Source organism: Passer montanus, unplaced genomic scaffold (assembly GCF_014805655.1).
Source record: "Passer montanus isolate IOZ18808 unplaced genomic scaffold, ASM1480565v1 scaffold5, whole genome shotgun sequence".
NCBI classification, from domain to species: Eukaryota; Metazoa; Chordata; class Aves; order Passeriformes; family Passeridae; genus Passer; species Passer montanus.
The window spans coordinates 16,309,614-16,336,505 of record NW_024369929.1 but is presented as its reverse complement, the minus strand read 5'-3'; the positions used below and the strand labels follow the sequence as shown (position 1 = coordinate 16,336,505).

The following is a 26,892-nucleotide window of genomic DNA, read 5'->3' as shown; positions in this document are numbered from 1 at the left end:
GAGTTCTCAAAGAAAACATTCACTTTTCTGTACTCTTTTTAAAATCAAGATCATATTTTACCAAAATGGTGCAGATTCTTCTCTGATTGCATGCACATATTGGAAAAATACATATGCAATTTGAAAGTCCCTCTCAGAGAACGTGAGAATGCAGTAAAGCCTCTTCCTTCTGCCATAAGGGGGTGATAGTTTTGTTTAATTTGTTTTGTGGCATTTACTGAGATGATATTTGAGTTTTCTCCAGTGTCCCACCTCAGTCAGTTCCAAAGCCATCTGGACAAACTACACAACTGCTGGACAGCAAAAGAAATGTCCAAATCCCAAGATTTTCATAAAATGTAAGTGTAAAGGAAGGTGGGTGGATGAGAAAGAGGAGGAAACAGAGAGAGCACTTGTTATATAAATATAAATAAAATTAAAATCTAGAAATCTGTTCAAGTTAAACAGTGTTGTTTTTCCACACCCCCATGTGATAAAAAGGGATTTTTGCATGTAATAATTCTGTATGGTTTTGTGTGCATAGAAGTGTGCAAAGGCAGCTACTGCAATAGAAGATCCTTCAGACACCACCAGGACAAAAACCCCCTCATGGCTTGGTCTGTGATGCCAGAGAGCAAAGTAAAACTCCCCAGGTAAAACCCTCAGCCTGTAAAAACAACAAATTGAGGAAAACTGAGGGCAGACAGCACTTGGCTCTCATCCCTGCTCCTGGAGGAGCCAGGGCAAGGCAGGAGCATGGCTGAGCTGAGCTGTGGATTTGGTTTTGCTCATTAGCAACAGCCCCCAGAGGTGAGAACTTCAACCCCTGACTGGGTTCTGCACTGTAGACACAGCCCCAGCTCTTCTTTAGAAATATTCCAAGTTTTTGGCTTTTCCTGCAACAGCTCTTCCTCCACACACACAATCAGATGTGACACCAGAATATTCCTGGAATGCAGGAAGAGCTGAACCAGGAACAGCAACAGTTGGTTCTTGTTTGGTCACCAGAACTGGGACAACTGAACCCTAACAAACTCAGAGCTGTGTCATCTGGATTTAAATTTAAATTTAAATCTGTACTTACAGACATGTAGGAGCGTGTGCCAACAAAGGAGTTTGCCATGGAATCTATCAGCTGCCCACTGACACCAAAGTCACAAAGCTTGATTTCACCTCTAGAGTTTACCAAAATGTTGGATGGTTTAACATCTGGAAAAGAAAAAAAATAAAAGAATGGATGATTTAGGAGATAAAACAGGAAATCTGACAATGCAAGGTGAGAATTCTCATGTGCCTCCCCTTTGCTTCCCTTTGTGACACAATTCTGGCCCTCCTCTGGCAATAATCAGAGATTTGGGTCCCCCCCAGGTCTACCTCACAGACTCTCTATTTAACTACAGATAAATAAAAAGAAATAGTCAAAATTACACATGCAGAAAAGGTTGTCAGCTTTTTGATTTCACCCTATTTGATTTTACCCTATTTCCTGGTTTTTAAGCATTAGGTTTGGGCATCCACATCCTCCCTGCAGATAAATGGTCTCCTTTTAGATAAATAAGTGTAGAACAATGTAACTCCTCCTGAATGATGATACTTGCCTAGAAATAATCAATAAAAGGCCCTACATATTTATTTTACAAAGGTCAATGAATTGCAGCAGCCACACTATCATTCCTTCATATCTACATAGGCATAAATCATCCCATGGCCAAACACTCCCTGGAGTGGGATCTTGCTTCCTGGGTTTGGGTTTCTTGGGGTTTTTTGGGGTGGTGATCTTGGGTTTGCTTGTTGGTTTAGATTTGAGGTTTTTTGTTGTTTATTTCTTTTTTTTTTAAAGCTGTGAAAAATAATTTTCCTATTATTGAAAATGTGTATTTAAAATAATTGGAGGTTGGTTTTTTTTCCTGTGACAGAGCCCCCTCATGATTTTGAATTCATCATTTTTCCTAAATGGAAATTTAATAAGGGTCACTGGTAGCTTAGCAACTAATAACAGCTCTTGGTGAATGCAAAGGTACAGGGAACAAGTGTTTAGTGTTTCTTTTATGGCTGCAAGGAGGTTTTTCACTGTATCTCACTGCTTAGCTGGCCATTACCAACCCATTATCAAAACAAGCAACCAACAGCCCACACTGGCAGAGTAATGCTGCAGAAAAAAGAGAACTGGAAAATTGTTTTGAAGAAAGAGAATCATGATTTCACTCCAGAGCAGACTCAGAAGCCTACAGGCTGCCACATTTTCATTTGCTTTTCACTTTGAAGCACAGATCTCTTCCAGGAGCTGCCCTTTGGTTGGGATGTCCCTGGGAGGAGGACACTGATGTGACAAAGATGTCCATGCAGGAGGTTTATGCCTCACAGAGCAAGATCCACAGGGAGGGGAAAATAAAACAATTCCAGCTGTCCCCCCCAGCTCCTTTTGAGGAGTAACACTAAGTTTGGATAATAATCTACTTGGGGAAACTGTGGCTCCATGTTTTTGTCCCTGCCATCCCTTTCCAGGCAAATGAAGCTGTCCAGGCACAGTTTCCTGCTCGATTTGTGGATGGAAAATGCAGGCAGGTATTTTGTGTGTGCTGCTTTCAATTCCCCACCCCTGGGGGAGGATCTGGCCTGCTGGGCTCACAGCTGCACCTTCTGCAAGCTCTGCCTGCTCAGACCTCACCAAGGGACCCTTCACTGTGCAAAGGGTGGATCCAGGCTGGGAGCTCAACCTACCAGTCTGAAACTCCAGCAGGAGCTAAAACAACCCAACCCAGAGCCAGAGCTGGAGCAGGGGAGCAGCAAGCAGAGATTAGAGATTCCTAGCTGCACAGGAATCTGCACCCAAAGCTCTGTGCAAAAGCAAGGTGGAAAAACTGTTTGCAAAACACACTGGGAGCACAGCAGAGCCTGCACAAACCAGACAGCCAGGTTTGTGCTGCTCACCAATGCACAGCTACAAACCTAAAACAAAGATGTAAATCCTCACTTTCATCTCTAGAGTTCATTGATTCTTCATAATTAAATGGCAAAGAAAAAATCATTACCCTTCCACTGTCAGTGCCAAACAGAATTCTCTTTATGAGGACCCTGAAGTCCAGAATCCCCCTGGTCTCCTGTTCCCCTTTCCCCTCAGTGTTTTTGCAGGTGGCAATGCCACACTGCAGCTCTCAGACCAGCACAGCCCCATCTCCTCTCTGCATCTCTGCACACAGCTTCTCCTCCCTGGAGTATTTTCATTTTCCACACAAGGCACCCCATGTGATCACTGTGATGTTTGGAAGGCTGCTGCATTTCCACCCCTCTAAATGTAGCACCTATTCTATTTTCACTCCAGAGCCTCTGAGCACTTGAGCAGTTTCTCTGGAAACCAGAGATTTGTATTGCCAGAGGAACAGGAATGCCAAGGCATTCTGCAAAATGTATGCTGGAACTTGCAAGGAACAGACAAAAGGAACACAAAATGTGTTATGTAAGCACTTCAGCTTTAAAGAAAGTGGAAGATATTTTATATACCATCCCAGACAAGCCAGGAAGAGAATTCCAGAGAAGTCCTTTGCCAGGGGGATGGATTTATGGCACTGCAAAGGGAGCTGGTAACACAGAGAAGTTTCCAGAATGCCTGATAATCTCTGAGAGGTTCCTTCCTCTGCTCTGCCCCACAGGCTCATTCTGAAAGGTGGCCCTGGATGTTGTCATAAAACCTTCAGGCAGAATTCACTCTGTACCAGCTACAGAGCAGACATGTGAGCAGGCACAGACCAGAGGTGTGTCTTGCAGCACATTTTTGGGATCTTCCAATCAGTTCCCATTTGTCAAGGCAGGATTTCATGAGAACCCTCTGGAACTGCAGGCCTGGAACAGCCCAGTGACACTTCCCTGCTGCCTCCAGCTGGGGTTCAAAACCTTACAAAGCAGCTTCTCTGCCAGGAGAGCCCTTCCAGAGAGGATTAAACTCCAGACAGCACCACAGAGATCTTCATTTTATTTAACAGAAGATATTATTAAAATATCCAGCACAGTCATGCTCCTCACCCCTTCCTTTGCTGTGCCTGCCTTGGATCCCACCAGCTGGACTTCCAGAGGTTTTGTGATTTCATTCCTGTCTGCTCAGAGAGGACCAGAACACAAAGCACAGTGCTCCACATGAGCAAACCCTCTAGAAAAGGACTGTATTTTCCTCTACAAAAGGACTGTATTTTCCATTCCTGCTCTAAGCCCCAAAACCTTCTTCCTGGAGCTGTCTGGAATGACAAGTGAGCACTTCTCCTCAGCTAGTCCAGGACTCAGCTGTGCATGGAAGGAGTTTGGGTTAAATATTCCAAACTTGATTGCCACAGAAGTAACAAAACATAGCAGAGGAATAAATTCCTTCCTGTAAATGAGTTCTCACAAGCCTGGCTGTCTTCGGATTTAAGAACAGATTTTTTGGCCCTTTGTTGCTATGTTCTCATGTCTCTTCATTTTTAAGTCACCCACTCTCCCCACAGCACAACTCCAATAAATCCTGCTGAAAACAAGCCCACCAAGTGCACACATTTTCCCCAGGGTTGGATGAGTGAGAACAAACAGCCCATGTGAGATGCTGTTCTCACCTTGTCAGTGCAGGAGAGAAAGCAAAGCACAGAAATCTCCAATTATTATAGCTGTGTATAAAATAATGCTGACACAGTTCAGGAAAATGCTTTTACCAGCACTGTTTATTTCAGCTGGGATTCAAGGAAGAGACAGTTTGGAAAAACTGCCAGAAGCAGCTTCACCTGCACTCCAGCCTTCACAAGGGGAGTGCAAAGAATGCACAAGGACTGTGGCACAGACAGACCCATGGACAGCACGGGGACAGGAGCTGCAAGTTTGGCTCTGGCCGTCCAGAGATGGAGAACCACTCACTGCTCTGATTGATTCTCCTTTTTGCTGCCAGCACTGGCCATGATCAACTCCCAAAATGTCCTTTTGGCTCCCTCTTTATCAGACACCACAGAGGTGATGTGATCACAGGGCAGCTTCTGCAAGGAGTGCACAAGGTCACCAATTCCTGCTGCTGTCAGAGCACACAGGAGGGAAACTGGGCTGAAAAACAAAAACCACCACGTGGACATGGAGCTGTACACTCCAGGGCACACTCCATCCAGTACTGGCAGCAATGCAGAAGAGGAATTTCTGATCTGTGTTGGTCCCTGAACCTGCAGTGTAACCTCTGACGTAGCAAACACCGCGAGGTTAAGCTGCACTTAAACAAGATCAGGAGGGCTTCACTTTGGATTTATCAGATTTACAGATGGTAGAACTGAAAATAAATAAATAAAAACTGCTGTCTCAGCTGAGCAAGATCAACCTAAAAAAAAACCCCCAAGCAACCAACATAGTAACAACCCACTGCTGTGGCTGACTTGAGGACAAGAGGCAGCAGTAACTCTACCAGGCTGCCCTAAAATAAGGTGATCTCTTTCCCTGGAGTCCTTATGCTCTGAACAGAGACAAATGACTTTGAAACTGTCACCAGAAATGTTTAGAGTCTCCCTCCAACCTCCCTGCTCCACAAGAGAGCTATATTTGTTTAAAAAAACCCCACAAACCAGGAATGTGTGATAAACACAACTTCATGTGTAAGGTGATCCTACAACAGCTTGTGCAAGCTGGGATTGCTGATTCCTCTTTTTGGTCTGAGCAACAAATGTAAATTCAGACATGTATTAATGTCTGCTGCAAATATTTTATAATCTGAATATTCTGCTGTGGCCCAAAGCTGCCCAGCAGCTGCTGTGGGCTGCACCCAGGGCCCAGCACTGCTCCAGCTCCACCTTCACAGCACACCCACAGCAGCAAAAATGGATTTATTACTGTACCAAGGGTCATTCTTCCTTAATGGAACATGCAACAGATAATGGAGGAGCTGGATTTTAAAAAGGGCAACTAAAAGCAGAAAATAATTTAATGCATTTATTCTAAAGTAACTAAAGACCCAGGAGAAGCAACACTCCCATTTTACACAGCTTCACCATGGTTTGTTAATTGTTTTAAAGTATGAAAGGGATGCAGTTCTGCATGACAGCTCTCAATAAGCAGCATGTAAGACACATGGGAAAAAAGTGACTTTCCTTTAAAAGTCTTCATGGCAATGACTATTGAACAGTCAAAGGAAATTTAGCTCAGAGGTTTTAATTGCAATCAGTCTCAAACACAGACAAGTTCTGTGTAAAATGCAAGAACAGCAGTTCCAGCATGGATTACAAACCAAGATAAGCTGCAGGAAGACAGAAGCTGAAGACACCTGATAGTCATGGTAAGATATTTGGATTTAAAACAGAGAGTTTGCCTCACACTGCCCAAGAAAAATCCTTTGAACCAAAGTCATATGGAACCAAAAGAACCAAGCATAGAAAAAAGAGGTATTTTAATGTGAATAAAAATTATACACAAGGAAAGTTACAACACAAACTTTTATCTCACCTCTGTGCATTATTTTATGCTTTTCTCTCAGATATGTGAGTCCTTTTATTACCTAGAGACAAATGAAAACTAAATTAATTTAGGAAGCAGAAGAGAGAATTGAAAGCATTGTCTGTACAAGAATTCCAAATGCATGCAGCTGAACAGAAATCCCAAAATGCAATCACTGCCAATCAACACTGAGTTTCCATTTGTCCCCCCAGCTCGGACTAGAAAAATGAACAATAAGCCCAACCCCTTCCTGGAAGTTCTGTCTACAGAGAGTTCTGTACACATTCTTGCTGCAGGATGGAGAGGAAAAGGCAATACTGAAAAATAAGGAAGTGTTGATTCAGCTCTCATCCAGAAGCATCTACTGATCCAAAAGCAGCAACTCCAAGCCCAGAATGTGTTACTCATCCCAGTGCCCACAGCTACCACGTCCAAAATGAAACTGAAAAATGAAAAAACACACTGAAAAACCTGGGAATATTCCCTTCTCCCCCATCCCCCTGGATGTGGCAGTGCCCAGAGGTGCCAGCCCCATGCCCCACTCACCGCAATGCTAACTTTGCCCAGGATCTGCTCTGGAATCCTCCCAGCCTTCTTCAGCACTTGATCCAAGGAGCCACCATCCTAACAAGAAATATTTGAACAGTCAAATTTGAATCAAATTGCTCTAAAATATTTTAAGCAGGGCTGTAAATTGAAGCCTTAATTTGTTTAAAAAAACCCCAAGTTGCTCTTCATGTTTGCTTTAACATTGTTGTGGTGCAAATCTGAAATAAATAAATCACTCCTCAGGAGGAATCAGTCAGGTTTGTGTTTATTTTAAATAAACATTTGGCCACTAACAACATCCACTCAAATAAACACTGCACACAATGCTCTTCCAGAGCAGCACTTCCATGGTTTGGATCTCCTTAAGGAAGCACTGTCCACAAACAGTGACAAGCAAGTAGGAAGGATTTCACAGGTAATATTCTGTCTAATGCATTTTTTTCCTTGTCACATCCATCCATGACAATCCTCCTTCTCCAAAGACAAAGAAAAGATTTTATTGATCCTGATTATGGGGCTGAAAACTCACAATACTGAGAGAGACAGAGAATTCTGCTTGAAAATGGAGAATGATGGGGCTGGAAGGGAACTCCACACCTGAGGCAGGGACACCTCCCACTGTCCCAGGTGCTCCAAGCCCAGCCAGCCTGGCCCTGGGCACTGCCAGGGATGCAGGGGCAGCCCCAGCTGGAAGTGGCACCCCAGGATGATGAGAGATCCAGATCCCTGTCCCAGAGCAGGTCCTGCCCAGGAGGAGCTGCCTCTGTCAGTTCTGCAGGCCCAGGGTGACTCTTCCAAGGATGGTTTGGCACAGAAAGAACCAAAATAGGGAGAAAATGTTTTGAAGGTTCCTTGGTAAGCCATGGCCTTGTTTATTAGATTAAATAAACTGCCTGCATGCACACACACCCCCAGCAAAGGCAAATATATCCCACTGTTGCTAAGAGCTTTTCAAAAGGAAAACTGGGAAAAATGCTGTTTATTTTTAGCAACTGATTCAACAATAGACTTGTGCATAAGGTCTGGATTCTCTGGAGCAGAGAATATACAACCAAAGAAGAAATTAAGAAGTTATTTTTCCAATTTAAAACCATATCCTGTTGTCTGGATCAGCACTGGATAACTCCCAATACTTGCCATAAAGATCCAGCTGGAGTAATTAATTGCCTTCTGCCTCAACCTCCCCTTTGGAAGTTTCCATCAACATTTACACTTGGTGAAAGCAAAGAAACTGAACACAAAGGTTTATTATTTGAGGACTAAAATCTACAACTCTTATGAGAAGTATATAAATACTTATCTAATCACATATTTTTGTAAAAAACACACCCACATACTCCACACTTGATTAAAAATATACCAGCAGAAAAAAAATATCTCTAGAAATCTCTTGTTAAACCAGTCTGAAGTTCTGGACAGCTGTCTCTGCTGAGACCCTGGTATATTAACCATAATTTTGTTACAGAAAAAACCCTTTTTTCCCCTTCCCTGAGGAGCAGCTCTGATCCTAGACAAGGCTGAACACAATTCAGCTGCCTTGTCTTGGCTGCAGCCTTCAGTGTCTTGCAGGAGCTGCCTCCAACCCTTTTGCCTGTTAAATACCTGCTGCTAAGCAAAGTTAGGCATTGATCTTGAATTTCGGTACCTAAAAATATCAAACACTCAAGTTCCACCTCCAACTTTTTGTTCATAATCCGACTTAGGTTTTGTAACCCACCGCTAAAAATAAGATTTCTGAGTGGCAACAACTGAAAAAAAAAAAGACCACAGTGGAGATTTTCATCCAATCTTTTATCCAAAAGGAGACCAAAAACTTCTACCAGTGATCTGCATTAAGCTAAAAGCTAAATTAAGACTATAATAATAAATTAAGACTATAATAATAGTATAAGAGTGATAATATATTAGCATAATAATAATATAAATTAAGACTATGACAATCCACCTCTCTTTTGATTTCATAATTTATTGATCAGCTGTTCTGTGTGTAAAATGTTGTATCCAGTCTGGCTTGGACCAGATTCAGCACTGAGCCACCAGATTTCACCCTGCCTTCCCTTAAATTGAAAATGTTTGCTGTCACACATAATATTCCCTGTCAGATATATTATTCCCTGCTTAGGAACCTACAAACCCTGACTGCTGCTGGTGATTTTCTCATTGACAAATAAATTGAGACTCTTTAGGCCTTTTATTTCTCCTCCGGAATGTGCTAACACACAGGCTCCTTCAGCAGCTGCAGCTGTGCACATCTGTGACATTTAACATATTCTCCAGCAATGGCTTTTTAACACACTTTCCTATTTTTCACTCTTCTTTTCAATGTTGAGAGCTGAACTTTCCCACTGCCAGCAGGATTTTGTATTTTGGGGTGCACACCTTCCCCTGGGCTCCCACATCCTGGAGCCTGCATGGTGAGCACTGGTTCCTAAGCAACCATCGATTCCTTCTCAAAATTCTGAGGGACCACAGAGGCATTACAACAATCACATGCACTTTCCAGAAAAAATACAGCTTCTCTCCAAAGAAACAGCTCTTTTCAGGGGAACAAATAAAGAGGTCTTTGGCTGTATTGTGTTCTGTGTTGTTCAAAACCTCCACCAAGTGAGGCAACAAATTCGACTGTCCCTTAATTACAGAAAATTTACTTTTCATGTTTTGAGTCCATATGGCTGGAGAAAGGCAAACAGATGTCGAGAAGAATGTGTACTTTGTATTAAAATGAAACACGGTTAAAAATATTTTTTTGGCGTTAAAAAAGTTGTGTAAGATCCCTCTGGGCTTCTCACTATTGTTCATGTTTGCATTTTCTGTAAAGTTTAAAAAGGGACAAAATATGGATTCATATAAATAAGAAAAAAATAGAATCTGCACAGCTGCAGTATCAGTGATCTGGTCCATTCTGCAGAAAAAACAAAGCTGAACCCCAGTCAGAACAAGTGTTTAAGTAGCAGGACTGGGTAAATATTTTTAAATACAACAAAAGGATAAAAAAAGAAGCAATTGGAAGCTACATTTGTGCAGGGCAGACACTGGAGAAGGGGATAAAACATCTCCTATCAATCCCAACCTCAGATTTGCAGAGTAAATCCAAACCACATCTTCAGAGGAGCAGAGAACTTGGGTAACTGCAGTGCTGCTGGCACTGAGGGTCTGCAGGAAGGCTCAGGGAATAACCCCAGGGGAAAACTCCCAGGAAATAAATTTTCTGAGCACCCACCATGTGCTCTATGCAGATGGAGATGATGCCTCAGGTTTATCTTTTACATATTTCAGGTTCTGTGCTGCTTAAGTGGGTGGGTCTGGACTTCACATTGGGGATGGTGAGCTCTGCACAGAGCAGGGAGACAAAACAATTCCTGCTCCAGCTGGGCACCAAGGACAGATGATCCAAATCTCAGCCCAGGAGCACAAAGCCCGTGGAATGAAGAGAGGAAACAAGGATGGGACTGCAGGGGCTGCAGTGGGATTGGACACTGAGCTGCAATGTGCACATGGAGCAGAGCTGAGCCCAGGGACAGAGCCGTGACCCTCGTGCATTTTGGGGCCATTTGGGTTCATCTTGGGTGCAGCCCTGGCTGGGCTCTGCTGCTGCCCAAGGTGGATCCATGGAGGAGATCCTTGAATCAATCCCTGCTTTATTCTGGAGCTGTGCCCAGCCCCTGCTCCAGCTCAGCCCTCACAAGGCATCAGAGATCTCCCATCAGAGATGACTAATTCCTGGGCACTCACCATGTGCTCCATGCAGCTCTCCCATCAGTGATAACCAATTCCTGGGCACTCACCATGTGCTCCATGCAGATGGAGATCTCCCCGTCGCTGTAGAAGGCTCCATAAAAGCCCACGATGTAGGGGGAGTTGCACTCGTGCAGCACCTGCAGCTCCCGGATGATCTGGTTGCGGATGGCTGGCTTGATCTCCAGGTGGATTAACTGCAAGAGAAGCCCACCCAATAAAATCAGATCCACTCTTCAGGAGTGATCTGTGTCATTCAGAGAGGTTTTCAATACAGGCAGGCCCTGTGCATGCTCTGATCTCGGAGCTGACTCTGCTTTGAGCATCTCATCACCTCCACAGGCCCTTTCCAACCCAAACTACTCTTCAATTTAACTGTGAAATAATCCACCCTTGCTTTCCTAGTGTGTGGGAAATGGATTTGTAGAGAATTCTTAAAGCTTGACAGAAGGTTCACACAGTATATATTTGTATGTAAACTGATGTATGTCATTTGTATGTAAAAGCTGATAGGTTAAGAAACACTTATAATGGATTATAATTATACTATAATTAATAAATGTATTGTAATTAAGAAATAGTTAGCTTATAATGTAATTAAGAAATAGTTGGCTTCTATTTCTAATTAAGAAATAGATGGCTTCATTCTCATGTGATGGTGTGAATTATAACATCTATATTGTCTCACCCTTCACATGAGACTGAAAATTGAATAAAAGTTTTTAAAACACCTCTCAGTTGCCCCATCTCTGGGTCAAAAAAGGGCAAAATCCAACACTAGTGGCCAAGGGAAAACACTACAACAGAGCACCCAGGAAAAGGCAGGAATTCCATCCTCTTTTCACCAAGTACTTCTGCAGCACATTTTTGTTGCAGCACATTTCCTGAGGGAAATGTGTCAAAGATGCTCTGGTCCAGAGGCAGCTGCTGAGAAATACCTGTCCAGGTGTTTGTAAAGCATTAGAGGAAGGAATGAGCTGAAGCTCCCATTAAAAACTCCCCAGCACCTTTTCCCCACCAGACTGTTTATCTCATACAATGGGATAAGTGTTCCCTATGTGAAAGGAAAGATAATTATGGAAATGAAATTTTGGTTAATAAATTGAAGAAAAATCACAATTCAGCAAACATCTCAGTTGCATCAAATATTAATGAGTTGGGGCAAAATTTCCTGTTAAACCCACAGCAGGTGAAAAAACAAAAATCAATTAAATTGATTTAGTTCAAGAAAACTTCAGTGACTTGTGCATTTTGTAATTCTCACATCTCAGAATTGGGCATTTTCCTTTGCTTCTCCCCACACTGTCAGTGTCCTCAGCAGAGTTTATTCTTAGCACATGCACATTTTCCTTTAGTTTTGCTGAAGATGACACTGTCCCCTTCTTAAAAAGAAATACCTTAAAAAGAAAATGATTTGTATAATATCTTTTAAAGAAGTCTCCAACTTCTCAATCAAAAAAGGGAAGTTCCCAGTGTAGTAAAACAATGGGACCTGGGATGAGTGCTCTGTTCCCAGGGATATTGACAGGAAGTGAAAGCTTCTCATGTAAACTAAATGAGAATTAAAACATCAAGCTATTTCAGTCACAAAAAAAAAAATAATCTCAGTTCTCTTGCAACTAGGTCACAACTGCTCCAGGTTGTAAAGCATGAAAAATACTCTGAGAGAAGGAAAAATCCCTTCCTGCCCAGAAACTGCATCCCAGGATGGAATTGGAGAACAGGAGATGTCACTGAACTCAATGCATTCCCTCATTCCCATTTTTTTGAGTTCTCTTCTTTTCCAGTCTCATCCAGAGCTCTTTTCTGCTGTGTGCCTGTGAAGGAAGCTCTTAAGCCAGGTGATATCTTTTCCATTCCTCTAAATTTACTGCCCAAAATACAGAAAATATTGTCACTTTTGTCTAATTGATAATTTCCACTAATTTTTTAGGCCTCCAACTCTTGAATGAGAGGGGAAAAGGAGGAACAAATGGCAATCCTTCCATTACTAACACGTGTGACACTGCTTCTGAAAAACTGGGATGCTCATGTAGGAAGAGGAAGTGCAACCTTTCCCACTCATGGATTAAATACTGATTTTTGTGTGTCGCCACCAATTATTTCTCTAAATAAATTCACTGTATTTCAGAGACAATGTCCTCTATAAACACCACCCCCAGGCTGTTCTTTCTGACCCCCTCACCTTTCTTGCCATGATGAGGCCGGAGGGTTTGTGAGACACTTTGAAGACCACACCACCATTCCCTGCTCCCAGCTCACTGATCTTCTCGAAGTCATCATCCTTGAGCTCCCCAACCTTCTGTTTCTGGGTGAGGAACGCCTCCAGGCGCTTCCGCTGCTGCTCATCCAGCTCCAGCTCCTCCAGCTTCTTCTGAAGCGCCTCCAAGTTTGTCCTGCACGAGAAGGAAGGGCAGGAGTGAGCAGAGCTGGGAGGCTCAGAGTGAAATCACTCCATTTCTGCACCTGCACACGTTGTTCACAAGGACCAGGCTGCACAGTCCCCCCTGAGATGTGTTGTTGCACCTCTGACTGAAGTGATTTTATCCCAGATAAAACAATGACAAACACAGGACAGCCACCTTCCCCAGCCCTGAGGTCCTGCCCCCATCAGGCATGCTGAGTTTCACCACCCCAGGAGTGGCTTCATGACTCTGCACTTCTGGTCAGAGACAGCTCCTGAATCACAGCACAGCACTCCCTGCTATTTTTAGATGTGTGTTTTCAAGGTTGTGTTGTAATTTCCTCCTGAGTTTGCCTAAATGTTTTATTGACTGATTTCCACAGGACTGTATAACCAACAATTCATTCAGAAGTTTCTCATTTAGTTATCAGTAAAAAGTCATCAAGCCCAGCCAAACACAAAACCCAGTCCCTGGAAAAGTGAAAGCCTTTGGCCCAAAGGTTTTAAGCTTATTTTAATTTTGTTTAAGGGCACATCTGCTGTAAACCTCATTTTAATATGAAGATTTATGTTTTTAAGCAACACAAAATAGAAAACCAAAACTTTATGCAGGAGTTAAGTTTGGAACCACAGACACAAGTTCAGTGTTCCAGGAACATTTTAACAACTTCAGTTCCTATGGAAATGCTTTATTCCAATATGACAACTTAAAGGCTCCTTTAAAATTTCCTGCTTTCAACTGCAACAATTGCAGTTGAAAGAGTTGCTGCAAGAGTAAATATTTAACAGCAAGAACCTGTTTTGCTTCACCAAATTTAATGCAATGTTTCCAGGGAATACAGTGCTGCTAGGATGAAGAATTTGAGGAAGAGAATCTATTTCTTCAGAAGTGTGAAGAACAGAACTACTTTCATTTAAAAAAATAATTAAATTTCACTAATAATCAAAATTATTTCCATTCATCACTCCATAAAATGTTCACTCTGAAAATCTCTTGTACAAAGGGATATTCTCACAGCCAGTGAGGAGCTGGTCAGCTGAGAGGATGCATGACTACTACCACAACTGTCTCTGTCTTATCTTAAAAACCAAGCAACTGCACAAAAAAAAAAATTATACTATTTTTTTTAAGAGAAACCTCATTTCTGTCCTCATACCATGTTTTATACCTGTATAATCACACACCAATAATCCTGGAGTATGCCCACTGAAAAATCCCCACACAGATAAACGTGGCTTACAAGAACTTCCAAGTTAATCTGTTTTACTGGCTCTGTTTTAAAGAGGAATCATCAAGAAACACATCTTTGAAATTCAGAAATGCATAACTGAATGATTAATCCCTGGATTTTTTTTTTCCCATCAAATGTGCCCAGTGAAGCAAACAAATTCCAGGCTGAAGACAAAGTGAGGTGTATCTTTCCTGGAATACACCTGAACCAGCTCTTCTTACACCATGGGCACAAACAAGAGAAAAGCGGAGGCAAAGTCAAGCATCCCTCACTTTCCTGCAATAAACTCCAGAGCAACAAATGCTGGACACAAACTCCGTGTTTTACCCTGGAAAATTACTGCTGTGAGAAGACAGAAAACAAGTCTTCATTATAATTTACAATCTTGGAGAAGAAACTTGCTGTCATTTTAAGGATTACTGAATAAGGCAGGGGTGTCCATTTGGAATAAAAAAAAAAAAAACCAACTAGAGACACAGAGACAGGATGCAACAAGGCTTTCCTTGCTGTGCTTTGAAGAGAACAACTATTCAGTTTTTCTCTCAGGCAGAAGGGGGTTTTGGCTTTGGAGACAACACAGAGATGCTTGAGCACATGACTTGGAGCAGACAGACTGCTGGTGTGATGGAACAAACAACTGTCCTGCTGATGCTTTAGGAACAAAAATATTTGCTAGGATAGCACTTATCACATCTATTTAGTCTAATGTTTGTCTGGATAAAGCTATTTTTTAATATGTTGCCTGCTTCAATCTAAATAAACTTGGTATTCACTTAAAACAGGCATTTCCTTGCTTGAAAGTATGAATTATTGCTGGGGTCCCTGCTTGAATACAAGTCAAGAGGTTCCAAAGGCTCTCCCAGATGGGAAGGTATTGATCTCATGAATTTCAGCACCTCAGGCTTCCCCACCAGCTGCAGCCACCAGTAAAATCAGAATTTTCTAAGCTCTAATTTCATTATTTGTAGTGACAAGCAATGAGGTTCTCAGATTTCCAGGACCAATTCTCTAACTGCAAAGTGAATTAATGTGAAAGACATGAACCCAAGAAATGCATTGTCAGAATCACTATTCAGAGTGTAACTACCAGCATCTCCAGTTAGTTTTATGACAAGAACAGAACTATAATAACTGAATGTCAGGCATCAGGCAAGAATTTTTTTTCATTCTGGTTCTTTGCTCGAAGAACTGGACATTAATCGACTTAAAATGCAGCTAGGTAAATAGAAAGTGTAATTTTGTAATCTAAACTGGTGTAACCTACTCAGAGTGTTTCCAGGAAGCAGGACTTTGGAAGTTTCAGTTTTTAACTCCAACTACAGTAAGAACACTCCCCTGACAGGTACCTGGGAGTGTCCCCTGGCCCCTCCCCAGGTAAAAGCAAGTTCCAAAGCACAGAGGAACAGGTGGAAAAGTAAATCATTACACAGGAAGTTTTACAAGCTGAATGAAACCAGCACATCCAGAATACAGAAGAGGCAATACTTTAGACAGTTCATCACCAGGCACCACAAAAATGTTCAGGAACTTTGGCAGCTGAAACAGCAACATGCTACTGTGCAACTGTCTGCCTACAGAAAGAGCACTGGGAGTCACTTAATCTTGTATAAAAGTTTTACTCAGAGACAAAGATTCCCATTAAAATTCATCCCCATTACCTGCTGCAGTCTTGGGGTTGTGTTTTTCACTGTCAAGGCACCATGGCTTTGCCAGGGATCCATCAAAGCAGGAAATCATCAAATCAGCTCGGGGCTCCACGGTGCCAAGCACTTCTCTGAGGCAATAGGTTATCATTTCATTTATTGCCAGCAGTGTGGGAGCCAAGCTCACACTAAACTGCACCAGGGATGGGATCCAGCTCTCCCAGGGTGATCCTTGGGATGAAGCCACGGGGAGGTCAGAGCTGCTTCCTCCATTTGGTAAGGAAACATTGGAATCCCACAGAACAGCAGCAGTAAACACCTCCCTGCTCTGCTGGCAGAAGGATGAACAGCCTGCACAGCCAGCAGCCAGCACCTCTGCACTCAGTGCTGTGTCTTCACAATTACTGGGAGATCTCTCTCTTCCTGACTAAACACAAAGTTCAAAAAAATACACACTCAGGGCAAGGAAAGCTGCTTGTTTCTTTCTCTCTCCCAAGGGCAGCATGAGGTACCAGGTGCCCTAGAGGAGGAATTCTCTCCACCCACATTTGATCAGGGAGGATCTTTCCTATTAACTCCCATTGTTTCTTCTTTTCTGTGCTCAAGGGAGTGCTCTGACAGTGCAGCATCCCCCCGTGGCACTTCTGTGACCTCCCAAGATGGAAAAGAATGCAGAAAGAACCAAACACAGCCCACCTTCCCCAAACAGTAACCCCTGATGGGTGTGGAGAACCTAACCTCTATCCCTGTCCCTCTGAGACTCTGGGGCTGCCACCTTGTGCAGTGAGAAAGGTTTGTGGGAATGTGGGAGCTTTGCACACCCAGGGACATCTCACCCCAGGCAGGCTCATCTGGGACCTTTAAATTCTCACCTGACCCCGTCCCTCACCTTCTGCCAATGGCCAAAAGTGGATGCTGGAGCAAAAGAACCCTGGGTGGGCACAAAAAGCCCAAATAAATGCCCAGCAGCACTGGAGTCCCTGCTGCTCTGACATCCTGTGCTCTGTTCCCCACAGAGCCCTGGACAGACCAGGTGTGTCACCAACACCATCCCATCACCTTCTGAGCCCATCACACTGCTCCTTTAAGGGCTGGCTGCAGATTTGTTTTCAGATTTTCTTTTTAAACACCCAGCCACTGATTTCTAACCATGAAACGTGTGCACATCTCACACAGCTGGGCCCTGCAGGGACAGAGCAGTGGGTCAGGGGACAAGGAGCAAACCTGTGTTTCCTGCTGCAGCTTGGGCAGGGGGCACTCGGCACCCACAGATGCACAGAAGGCAAGGGCAGACTCTCAGCTCCTGGCTTTGGGGACAGCCACCTCAGCACTGAGGAAAGCACTCCTGGAGGAGATGCATGAACATTTCAGAACACACTTGTTCTGCTGGAGCAGTAAGAGGAAGAGAAATGCTGCTTGTAGGCTGCTAGCACATAATGGCATAACAAAAACCAGAAAATAAGTCCTTAATTAATACTAGGACTCCAAATCCCTGGGAGCTTTATTTTTTTAAATTCATGTTAGTGCTAAGTTAATCATACACTCAACCCTAAAGGCTACAGTAAAGCTGTTACTCAACTCTAAAGCCTACTTCAGATGTGGCAGGGGAAAAAGGAAAAAAATCTGAGAGCCTTTACCAGTAATTTGTCAAATATCTGTTCAAAGGCATTACCATCAGTGCTGCAAGCTGAACAATTAGCATGAGTGAAAGCATCAAGAAGTACTTTCACTTTCAGATCTCCTGTCGCATGAGGATACAAAGCTTGGGGGTTGTTTTCCAGAACAGTGACATTAATGCTTTCCCCAAGCCCACACAACTGTCAATTTGGAGAAGAAAGTAGGCAGTTCACTACATAATTTCCATGAACAACCTCAATCAGGGAGCTGAAATTAAGTGTTAGGAACATGAAGACATTCTGTGGTTTTGAGAAGACAGACTACTATGTTGTGTGACTCTGCCAAACCCGGGCAACAAGACAAACTCTTATTTAACTTTTCCTTTAGCAACCAGCAGTTCACAGAATAACATGGAAGATAAACTTAATTCTAGAAGTCTCCCAGCTTAGAGCACAGGTGTCTGTCTGGGTTAACTTCAGTGCAGCCTCATAAAACCTGCAGTCAGAGCATCAACTCAAAAAAATCCAAATTCCCTATAAATGCAATGAGTCTGTTTTGGAAAAATACACTGGTTTGCAACCCTCATTGATTTTCAATCCTTGCAATGTGTTAGAGGATCTTAAAAATTTTCCCTTGTACTTAGATGGGATTTGTAGGTGAATTTATCATCTGAATATCACAGACTGGCTCCTTAAATCTCATCTTGTCCCACCCCTGCCATGGCTGGGACACTTCCACTGTCCCAGGCTGCTCCAAGCAATGGCCTTGGACATTCCAGGGATCCAGGGCAGCCCCAGCTGCTCTGGGCACTCTGTGCCAGGGCCTGCCCACCCTCACAGGAAGGAATTTTTCCCCAATATCTAACATACCATCCACTTCCACATCACAGTGACATTGTATGGCACAGAGTGAGGTTTAACACTGCCAGAAAAAGAAATGAGACCAACATTTGATTAAAATCCATTTCTCAGTAAAAGGCATGCAAAACAAAACCATTAGAAAAGCACTGCTCTGTCCACAAGAGTATCCTGCTAGCCCTAATTCAATGTAAACTCTCATTTTTCTAGAGAGTTTACATTAAACTCCCCCCCCACCAGGGTTTCTGCAGCATCTCCTGGGGTTCCAGCCCCTCATCCTGAGAGGCAGCAGGAGCTGCCAGCAAGGCTCAGGCATCCCTTGGGCATTTGAGCTCTCCAGCCAATGCCACAGAGAGGGAGTTTGGGGTTTTTCTGAGTTAAGAGGCTTCCCCAGGACTAACTGTACCACTGCATTCAGAATTTGCCCTAAATCAACTCTGTAATCTCAAGTAAGAAATTCTCCAGCCAAACCTCCAGAAATCCAAGCTCTCCATCTCCCTTTCATGTCTGTGCACCACGGATTTTTCCCAGCCAACATTACCAGGATAAAGGAACCACAGGGCAATTAAAACTTCCTTATGGACAGAAAAATGAACTTATTGACTGGATATTTAAAGCACAATGCAGACATACACAGAATTATAAAGTCTGAACATCAGCTGATACATATATTTACCCCAGGCCTGCACTCCCATTGTTTTATGTCTCTGAAGCAGGAGTTAAATATCATGACAAAACCAAAGGATGAGCACATGCAATAGTTACAGTAACAGTATCCTCCCAACTCTCCCTGTGGCAGCTCCACAGCCTGTGAGGGCCACTACCACAATAAAAAAGATGAAGTTACAGCATCAGTTTACAGCGCCCCTGAATGAGGCCAGGATTAGAACTGAGACTCCTCTGTGCAAGGGCTGAGCCCGGAGCACAGCAGGACAAACTCCATCCAGAGCCACAGCAACAACAGGGACCAGCAAAAGAAACTGCCAGAAAGTGTCTGAAAACAGACCAAAAACCCCACAACTGGGATCCTGAGAAAGCCAGGGATGGAAGGCCTGCCTGTACTTCAAATGGATGGATTGCACAATACTGAATATTTGTCAACACAGCCATTTAGCAAAGAAATTAATAACTTTTACCTAATATATGAATGGAGTGTACCAATACATACAGAAATATTCACACATCTATATCCAAAAAGAACATTTTTTTTCCCAAAAGAACATGTTCTGCAATCTGCTGATTCATCTTCCCACCACACTGAAAAAAAAGTTCTGGAAAAGCAGAGAACAATGCTGAGTTGTACAAAACCCTGCAAGAAAGGGGGAAGAGCTGCCAGGAACTTTCAAGGGTTTGTTATAAAAACCCATAAGGAGGTTTTAAAGAAGATTGTTGTTCATCCAGAGAATCCCACACTGTTGGAATATCTCCATCCCGGTGCTCAGGATGCACAGGAAAACAAATCTGCTTTTTTTGTATCCCCTGTTGTGGACTCCACTTGATGGATGAGGCTGGATCCAGGTGGAAATCCCATCCTGAGGTGTCAGCAGGGAGGAGTTCTGCTGGAATCCACCTCCCTCCTGCCCAGACAGGACTCGGGATGACAAAGGCTCCTCCACAGATGTTTGCCAAGAGATGCTGAGCACTGAATGAGCCTTTCCCAGTTGTGTCCCTGCACTTCTGTTCCAAAGTGTAGCCAGGATTCTGTCTGAGTAATACTGAGCACGTAACAAAGCAGGAATCATCTGATTACTAATTTCTAGGGAAAAAAGTGATTAGAAAAAGAAATCCACTGCTTCCTCAAAAAAAAAATAAATTAAGAAGTCTTTGGAAGAGAGAACACAATTCCCCACAAATTCACTTTTGCCAGCTAACATTTCTTCCTCCAAGAGACATTCCTGTGTTTTGGCAGTGGAATTTGCACACTTTCCACAGCCCAGGCAACCCCCAGGGCAATGGTGGGAGAACAAATGCAGCTGGAAAAAAGGTAAGACAGGCAAAAAGGGGGAGGAGCTTTTTTACTGGAAAATGTAGAACTCAGTAACTGAAAGGGAAAAAAATACCTAAAGGTGAGATGGAAAGCTTTATCAGACCTCATAGAAAATTCCTTCCTCGGCTCATTTCAGAATGTTTCTCCTGTTTACAGTGAAATACGTTAAAAAATCCACTCTAAAAACTGGCTGGTGGATTTCCTGCCTCATGTAAATTCCTCACAATTTTCATGTTTGGGTTTTTTAAAGTAAGTGCTAACTCAAAACCCCTTTTGCCAGGTTAACAACAGCACTGTTGTTATACCAATAAATAATTCAGCTACATGTTGGCTTTACCCAGACCCTCTCAATCCCTTTTTCTTGCTGTGAGATAACACTGGAAGGTCTGGCAGGAGATTTGCTCCTCTTGAGACAGAGACCTGAGATTACTCCATTAAAACCTGTGCTACTCAGGAACTGCTGTAATTTCTGAATTCCAGCATCTCCCTGTGTCCTGTCACTCATCCTGCCAAGGCAGGAGGTGATGCTCTCGTTCTGCCCCAAGGCTCTCATTCCCAAGTAAACCATTTCCAAATTAAATCCCATTCCCAGTGGGATTATTTCCCAGTGCTGGCGGGCAGAGCTCTGAGAACTCCTCAGGGCTCCTCTGGTGGGGTCTGAGCTGTGAGCCAGGAGAGGAGAGCCTCAGCAGAAGGAGCAGGATCTTGCACAAGCTGTGTTGTGAAATCACACCTCTGTGCCCGTCTGCAGCCTCCCTGGAAGGACAAGAAAAGCAGCTGGATCCAGAGCACAGCTGCACTTCCCTCACCACTTATCCTCCTCACATTTCCTCAGCAACGTTTATTTTTACACCCAGTTTTTAGCTCCCCTAAACCAACTGAAGCTTTTTAAGCTCATATAAACTAAAGTATTCCTCCATTACCATCATTATGCTTAAATCTGACTGTCAGAACATAACAAGACAGTATTAAATGTCTTCAAATCCTTCCTACATCCATAATTGTCAACAAAAAGCTGCCTTCAGCCAGCGAGAGCTGCACAGGTCAGTGTGCCCCTTAATTCATTAATTTCTGTGCTGCTGGTGTACACTTAGCCAGAACTTTTTTCAGCACAAGTCCGTGAGGTGCTGCAGGCTCTGACTTTTCATTATTTCATTATAACAGATCACATGTTCTATTAGAGTACTTAAGTAACATTAAAATGGTATTTCTAATTCGGTGAAGGACTATGCCAGGCTCAAGCACATTAAAAGGGAAAGCTGTGCATGAGTATACTTTAATTTAAAATGCACTCTCTCATATCACATGTATTTGGAAGTTTGGTTAATCCTTCATTAGTAGGGGATTAAAAAAAATGTTTATCTTTTTTTCTTTTTTAATATTTAAAAGCTTGCAGTAATTCTACATGTATATTGAATGCAACTGAAATCCAACCAGATCAGTCATAAAATTCCAGGGTCTAATCTTCCAGAACACTGCACACAGGCAAAAAATCTCCCCTGAAGTCCAAGGAATTCCAAAGGGGAAAAAAAAATTCCCCCAGGAAGCAAGGCAGAAATGACCCTACCAGCATTAAAGTGAACAACTTTGTGAAAATCTTCCTTTCCTTTTATTTAATCTCATCCAAGAAAACGGATAAAAAACCTATTCCATGGAGGACAAATCCTCTTGGAACAGGACCCACTGGGAAAGAGCCCACAATGGGAACTTAAAGCCCACAAACCCAAACCCAAAGCCCCAAAGCCTCATTTCTCTGATGGGACACACCTGCCCCTCTACTCCTCAAAAGCCCAAATTGAAGCTCCCTTGAGAAAGACCCTGAAAAACAGGAAAATTGCAGGAAGCACAATAAGTAAGCCATGGTTTACTTTGCAAATTGTAATATATATTGAAGTGCAAACCATTTCTGCACAATCCCAAACCTTTCTTTGCCAAGCAACCACAGGGAGTTGCAGCAGCCATTCAGGGACCTCCTTAAATGCAATTTAACCAGAATAAACAGCAGCAATAAGAAAAGGCTGATTAATTAATACTCAAACTATGACTGGAATTTGCAGTCAGCCATTTTCACAAAATTATTCTCTGGCTTGAACAGTTCTAAGGCACAGGTTTGCTATAATTAAGGCTTTAAAAAGAGAAAACCCTGGAAAACCACATTGTGCCTGATGACTTGGTTCTACTCACAGTTTGCTTTGGATTTTCTTTCTTTTTTAAAAAGAAATACAGCTCCTAAGGTGGTAAAGACCTACAGACAGCCCCTCAAATCCCTCTCAAGGGCCCATTTCTTTTCAGCACATCAGAGAAGATGCAAATTCTGCTGTCCACTTTTTTTTTTCTCTCATTTTTATCTAATTAAACACAAACCTGTTATTGAAGCTGATACTTCACATCTGAGATTTTCAGAGGTCACAGCTCAGGCTTGATTTGGGAAACAGCAGTTGTTGGTAAAACACAGAGTTATATTTTCAAAAGAACCGTATTTTGAATGAAAAATATACTTCAATCCCATTGTGTCAAAGTTCATAAAATACATAAAAGTCAGTGGCACTCAATTTTTAAAAAGAATTGTTTTCATTTTTGCATTTCATCAAATCCCAGGCACTTTTGGAAGGTTTATATTTTAACACCAGAACTGGGAAAGCTGTTCGGATTTATTGAGACAAGGTAAAAGGTAAGGCTTCAGAGCAGTTAGTTTGACTCTTCTCTCTGACTCTTTTTTATTTCAAAGATGCAACTAAAGAGCTTCATGAAGCACCTTTCTTTTCATGTCAACACAAAACTTATTCTAATACAGAAAGTGGCATAATCTCAAAACCTGCTTTTTTTCCTACTGCACATTCTGAGGCTGGGTTGGCTTTAGAGAAACAAAAATTGGTTGAAAACTGTCAGATAGTGAAAGCAACAGAGAGTTAGAAGTTTGAAAGGAACATAAATCCATAAACTGGTGATGTGTTTTTGTTTCTTTTGGCTATTAAGACACTAAACATCCAGCCAGAACAGTTTTCCTTCAATTAATTTTCATTCAGGTTCGCTCGGTTGGCTTTTTTTCCTTTCCCTGCAGAAGCTTTGCACAATTATATCTGTGCAGCTCCAAGGAATGAAATTAAATCTGCAGCTGGCCAGTGTCATCTTGGTTTCAGCCTGAGGAGCTGAGGCAGCTCAGAGCAGCAGAAAGGTTCAGCCCTCGCCGTGCAACCGCGGCTCCGCGGGAAGTGTCAAAAGCAGAAGTGAAGCTCAGGGCACAGGAAAACCTCTTGTGAAGTTGTCTCTGTCGTCCAGCTGGGCAGAGCCAGGGATTGGGAAGGCCCTCGAGAAAAATTATTGGTACAGGATGTTGTGGTTAAGTAATAGCTACAAGTAACAAAATCTGCTGTCGGAGAGAAACATTGTGAAATTTTCATTTAAATATTTGGGATACATGTATTTAAATTGTAAGTGCACTAACTCCCCTTTATACTACCTTGCCAGGAAAAAGAGGGATAAAAAAGAGAAAAAGAAAGGAAAAAAGAGGAAAGAGGCAGGCAATGAGACCCAGGCCTCCTGCATACTCCTAAAGCCCCGCAGCACGTGCTATAATAAGCTTTCCCTTGCTCCACTCAATGAGCTCCCATCACCAAATAAGGATGAAGACAGAGCACAGGACACAAATGCAAAGCAGGACATCCTGAATCATCCAGCCCCTTCTTTCATTTCCTCCCTTTCCCCTTCCTTTCTGCCAGGAAGTCCCGGTGTCAGAAGCGCTCATTCCTCAGAGCATTAATGAGTTACAGATCCTTGCCCATGACAGCGGGAAAGTCTGGGAATTCCAGCACAGCTCCCCAGGCCCTGCACATCCCTTTGGGCTGCTGCCAAAGCCGTCTGTGGGCCTGAAGAACTTCCTTCCCTCGGCATCCTCGGGTCCCTGGTGCACTCACAGGCAGGAATTTCATCGCCTCGCTCGGAATCTTCCTTTGTGCCCTGCCAAGTCCTGGAGCTCCTTCGGCTTTTCCGTGTCTGGAGCAGGGACACGTCTGTGTATGTAAGGAGTAACCAGAGCTTCACATAGCCAAAATTCCTGGAGTGCAGGCCCGGGCCTTTAGGAAGTGTTAATATGGCAGTGCAGGGATGCTCGGCATGCACAACGGCCTCACAAACACCTGACTGAGGAATTCAGGCAGTGACCAAAGGGGGAAAAAACCCAGAGCAGGCTCAGGGAGGAAAATAAACAACCTTACAGATTAAGGAAATGGAAAACAAAACTGTTTCCAACTCAATTCCAAAAACATTTTTAAATTCTGATGCAACTGTTCTTTGCTATTTGAAATCTTTCACAACGAGGGCTTAAAATTAGCAGGATGAGGGGATATTTCCACGATTAATTAATCCTGGCTGTATATAGGACAACTGGTTGCTGAATTTACTTTCACTAAGCTACTTCTTTTAAAAATACTGGACACCTCTAAGCCTGGCAAAAGCTGGGTATAAGGTCCTGTGTGTGGCACAGGTCACAAGTCTGGGGACACACAGGCAAACCCCAGCCAAATCAACACAAGGAGCAGAAAATGAAGCAAGGCAGTTCACCAGTGCAGAAAAGAGCCAGCACTCCCAGGAGTCTCCAAAGGCTTCCAACAAGTAAATGAGTACCTTACATGTAAAAGCAATTTAAAATTAATGACACTTCTTGCGGGAAGAGATACGATATTGAGTATATTGGGAGCGAGGTGATTTACATCAGGTACTACAAGCAGCAAGTGATTGGTGTATCAGATTTATTCTGTAGAACAAGACTAAAATGCACAGAGATCCCTGAAGACTAAATCAACATATTCCCAACTGCCTTGAGAAAATCGACTGGAAAGTGCTACTCAAGCAAATATAAAAACACAGTATTTTTCCCCCTGTCAACCCAGAACAAAAGCTCTGTAATATTTAGATCATAATGCTTAGATACAATCAGTAACTCCTGCCAAAGAACATTTTTTAAACAGCTCATCGCTCAGTTAATCATCAAAAGAGTTTGCTAGAAATGTCACAGCTGGAGCTGCTAAGATGCTGAATTTTTTATTTTTCAGGAGGTATTTGCTTGGTTTCAGGGTTACAATTTTTTGCGGTCGATTTGGTTTTGGTTGTTTGATTTTTTTTTAGATGTTTGGGTGGTTAAAGCAGATCTGAGCCTGTGTGAAAACGTGGCACGATGAACACAGAGCACTTTAAAGCCCAAGACTCGCACATGTCTCTGCCAGGCTGCCTCACATCCTCTGTGTCACAGCAGCACATCGCAGCTCGGTTTACATCTCCCGGGGAGGACCGAGCTGACCATACAGGGGCAGGAATCTGCTCCTCCACGACACACCTTGGTTCCAAGGCTCACTGAAGAGCTAGCCCGACAGCACCGTCTAAAAATCAAGGCGTGAACATCGACCCGTGAACCTCAAATGAAGACCTGCCGTAACATTTCATCACCCTGCTGTGTGTGCCCGACCGAGGCCACCCTGCCCACCCACATCCGTGAGAAACGTGCAGCACAGGCTCCAGCAGCACCACCGTGCAGCCACCCAGCACTCAGTATTTTCCCCCAGAAGTGTCCCCGTGATCAGCTCAGCCCTTCCCACATGTACAGAGCCGTGTTGGTGTTGCCCACGGAGGAGCTCCGAAGCTGTTTCCCCACACGCTCCGTAGCCAGCACAACATGTCAATTAGCGACACACAGATCTGTCTGGGCTAAAGCCAAGGACGAGGCAAAACAAAACAAAACACCTTTTTCTACAAATCTGCGGCTTCCAGTATAAATTCTCCCACACACACCGCTCATGAAATATGCCATCGCAAACGTGTAATTTGCCATTACTAGCTAATTATATAAGCTAAGAACCCGGCAGACACCATGACGGACTAGCAGAAAGGAGTTACACAAGTTTCCCCCGGTTTTTTCACCGGGGTTTTTTCCCTCGCCTGTGTGACTGAAGTTTGTTTAGGGCCGGAGGCAGCCTCGCCGTGCCCCGCGGAGGGCTGTGCGAGCACTCCCGGCCCCGGGGCAGGCGGAGTGCCGCCCGCGGTGCCCGCGGCAGCCGGGCCGGCCGTGAGGGGCAGGGCGGGCTCGGGAGCACCGCGCCCCGCGGACAGCGCCCGGCCCGCTCCCCGCCCCGCCAGCACTCACTCCGCAGAGCTGGTCCCGTTCACGGCGGATCCATCCGGAGCGGGGTTCAGCTGGATCGGCCCGGGCTTCTTCTTCGGCATCTTCGCCCGCACACGGCGCGCAAGCGGAGCGGACGGAGCGGCCGCGGCCCCACTTCGGACAGGTCCGAGGCACTTCCTGCGGCGCGGCACGGCGGGCGGGGAGCTGCCCTGGGCGGCGGTGCCCCCGCGGGGCTGCGGGCGGGTGGCGGCCGTGCGGCTGCCGGACCGGGCTCCGAGCGCTCCGAGCTCCGGCGGGCACTGCCCGGGATCGGGATGTGCCCGGCCGGGACCGCGCCGTGCAGGGATG

The 26,892-nt window shown here is 43.8% G+C and overlaps 1 protein-coding gene across 1 annotated transcript in view; it reads right to left on the bottom strand.

Annotated features, from left to right (window-relative positions):
* The window catches only part of MAP2K1 (mitogen-activated protein kinase kinase 1), a 32,844-nt gene extending 5,968 nt beyond the window's left edge, over positions 1-26,876 (bottom strand). Inside the window, exons 1-6 of the mRNA XM_039723057.1 lie at positions 26,566-26,876; positions 12,875-13,085; positions 10,740-10,886; positions 6,952-7,029; positions 6,415-6,466; positions 1,064-1,188 (exon numbers count right to left, since the gene is read on the bottom strand). Coding sequence (XP_039578991.1) covers positions 1,064-1,188; positions 6,415-6,466; positions 6,952-7,029; positions 10,740-10,886; positions 12,875-13,085; positions 26,566-26,645 — 693 coding nt within the window. The 5' untranslated portion in view covers positions 26,646-26,876. The remainder of the gene's footprint in view (positions 1-1,063; positions 1,189-6,414; positions 6,467-6,951; positions 7,030-10,739; positions 10,887-12,874; positions 13,086-26,565) is intronic.
* Positions 26,877-26,892: the final 16 nt, after the last annotated feature.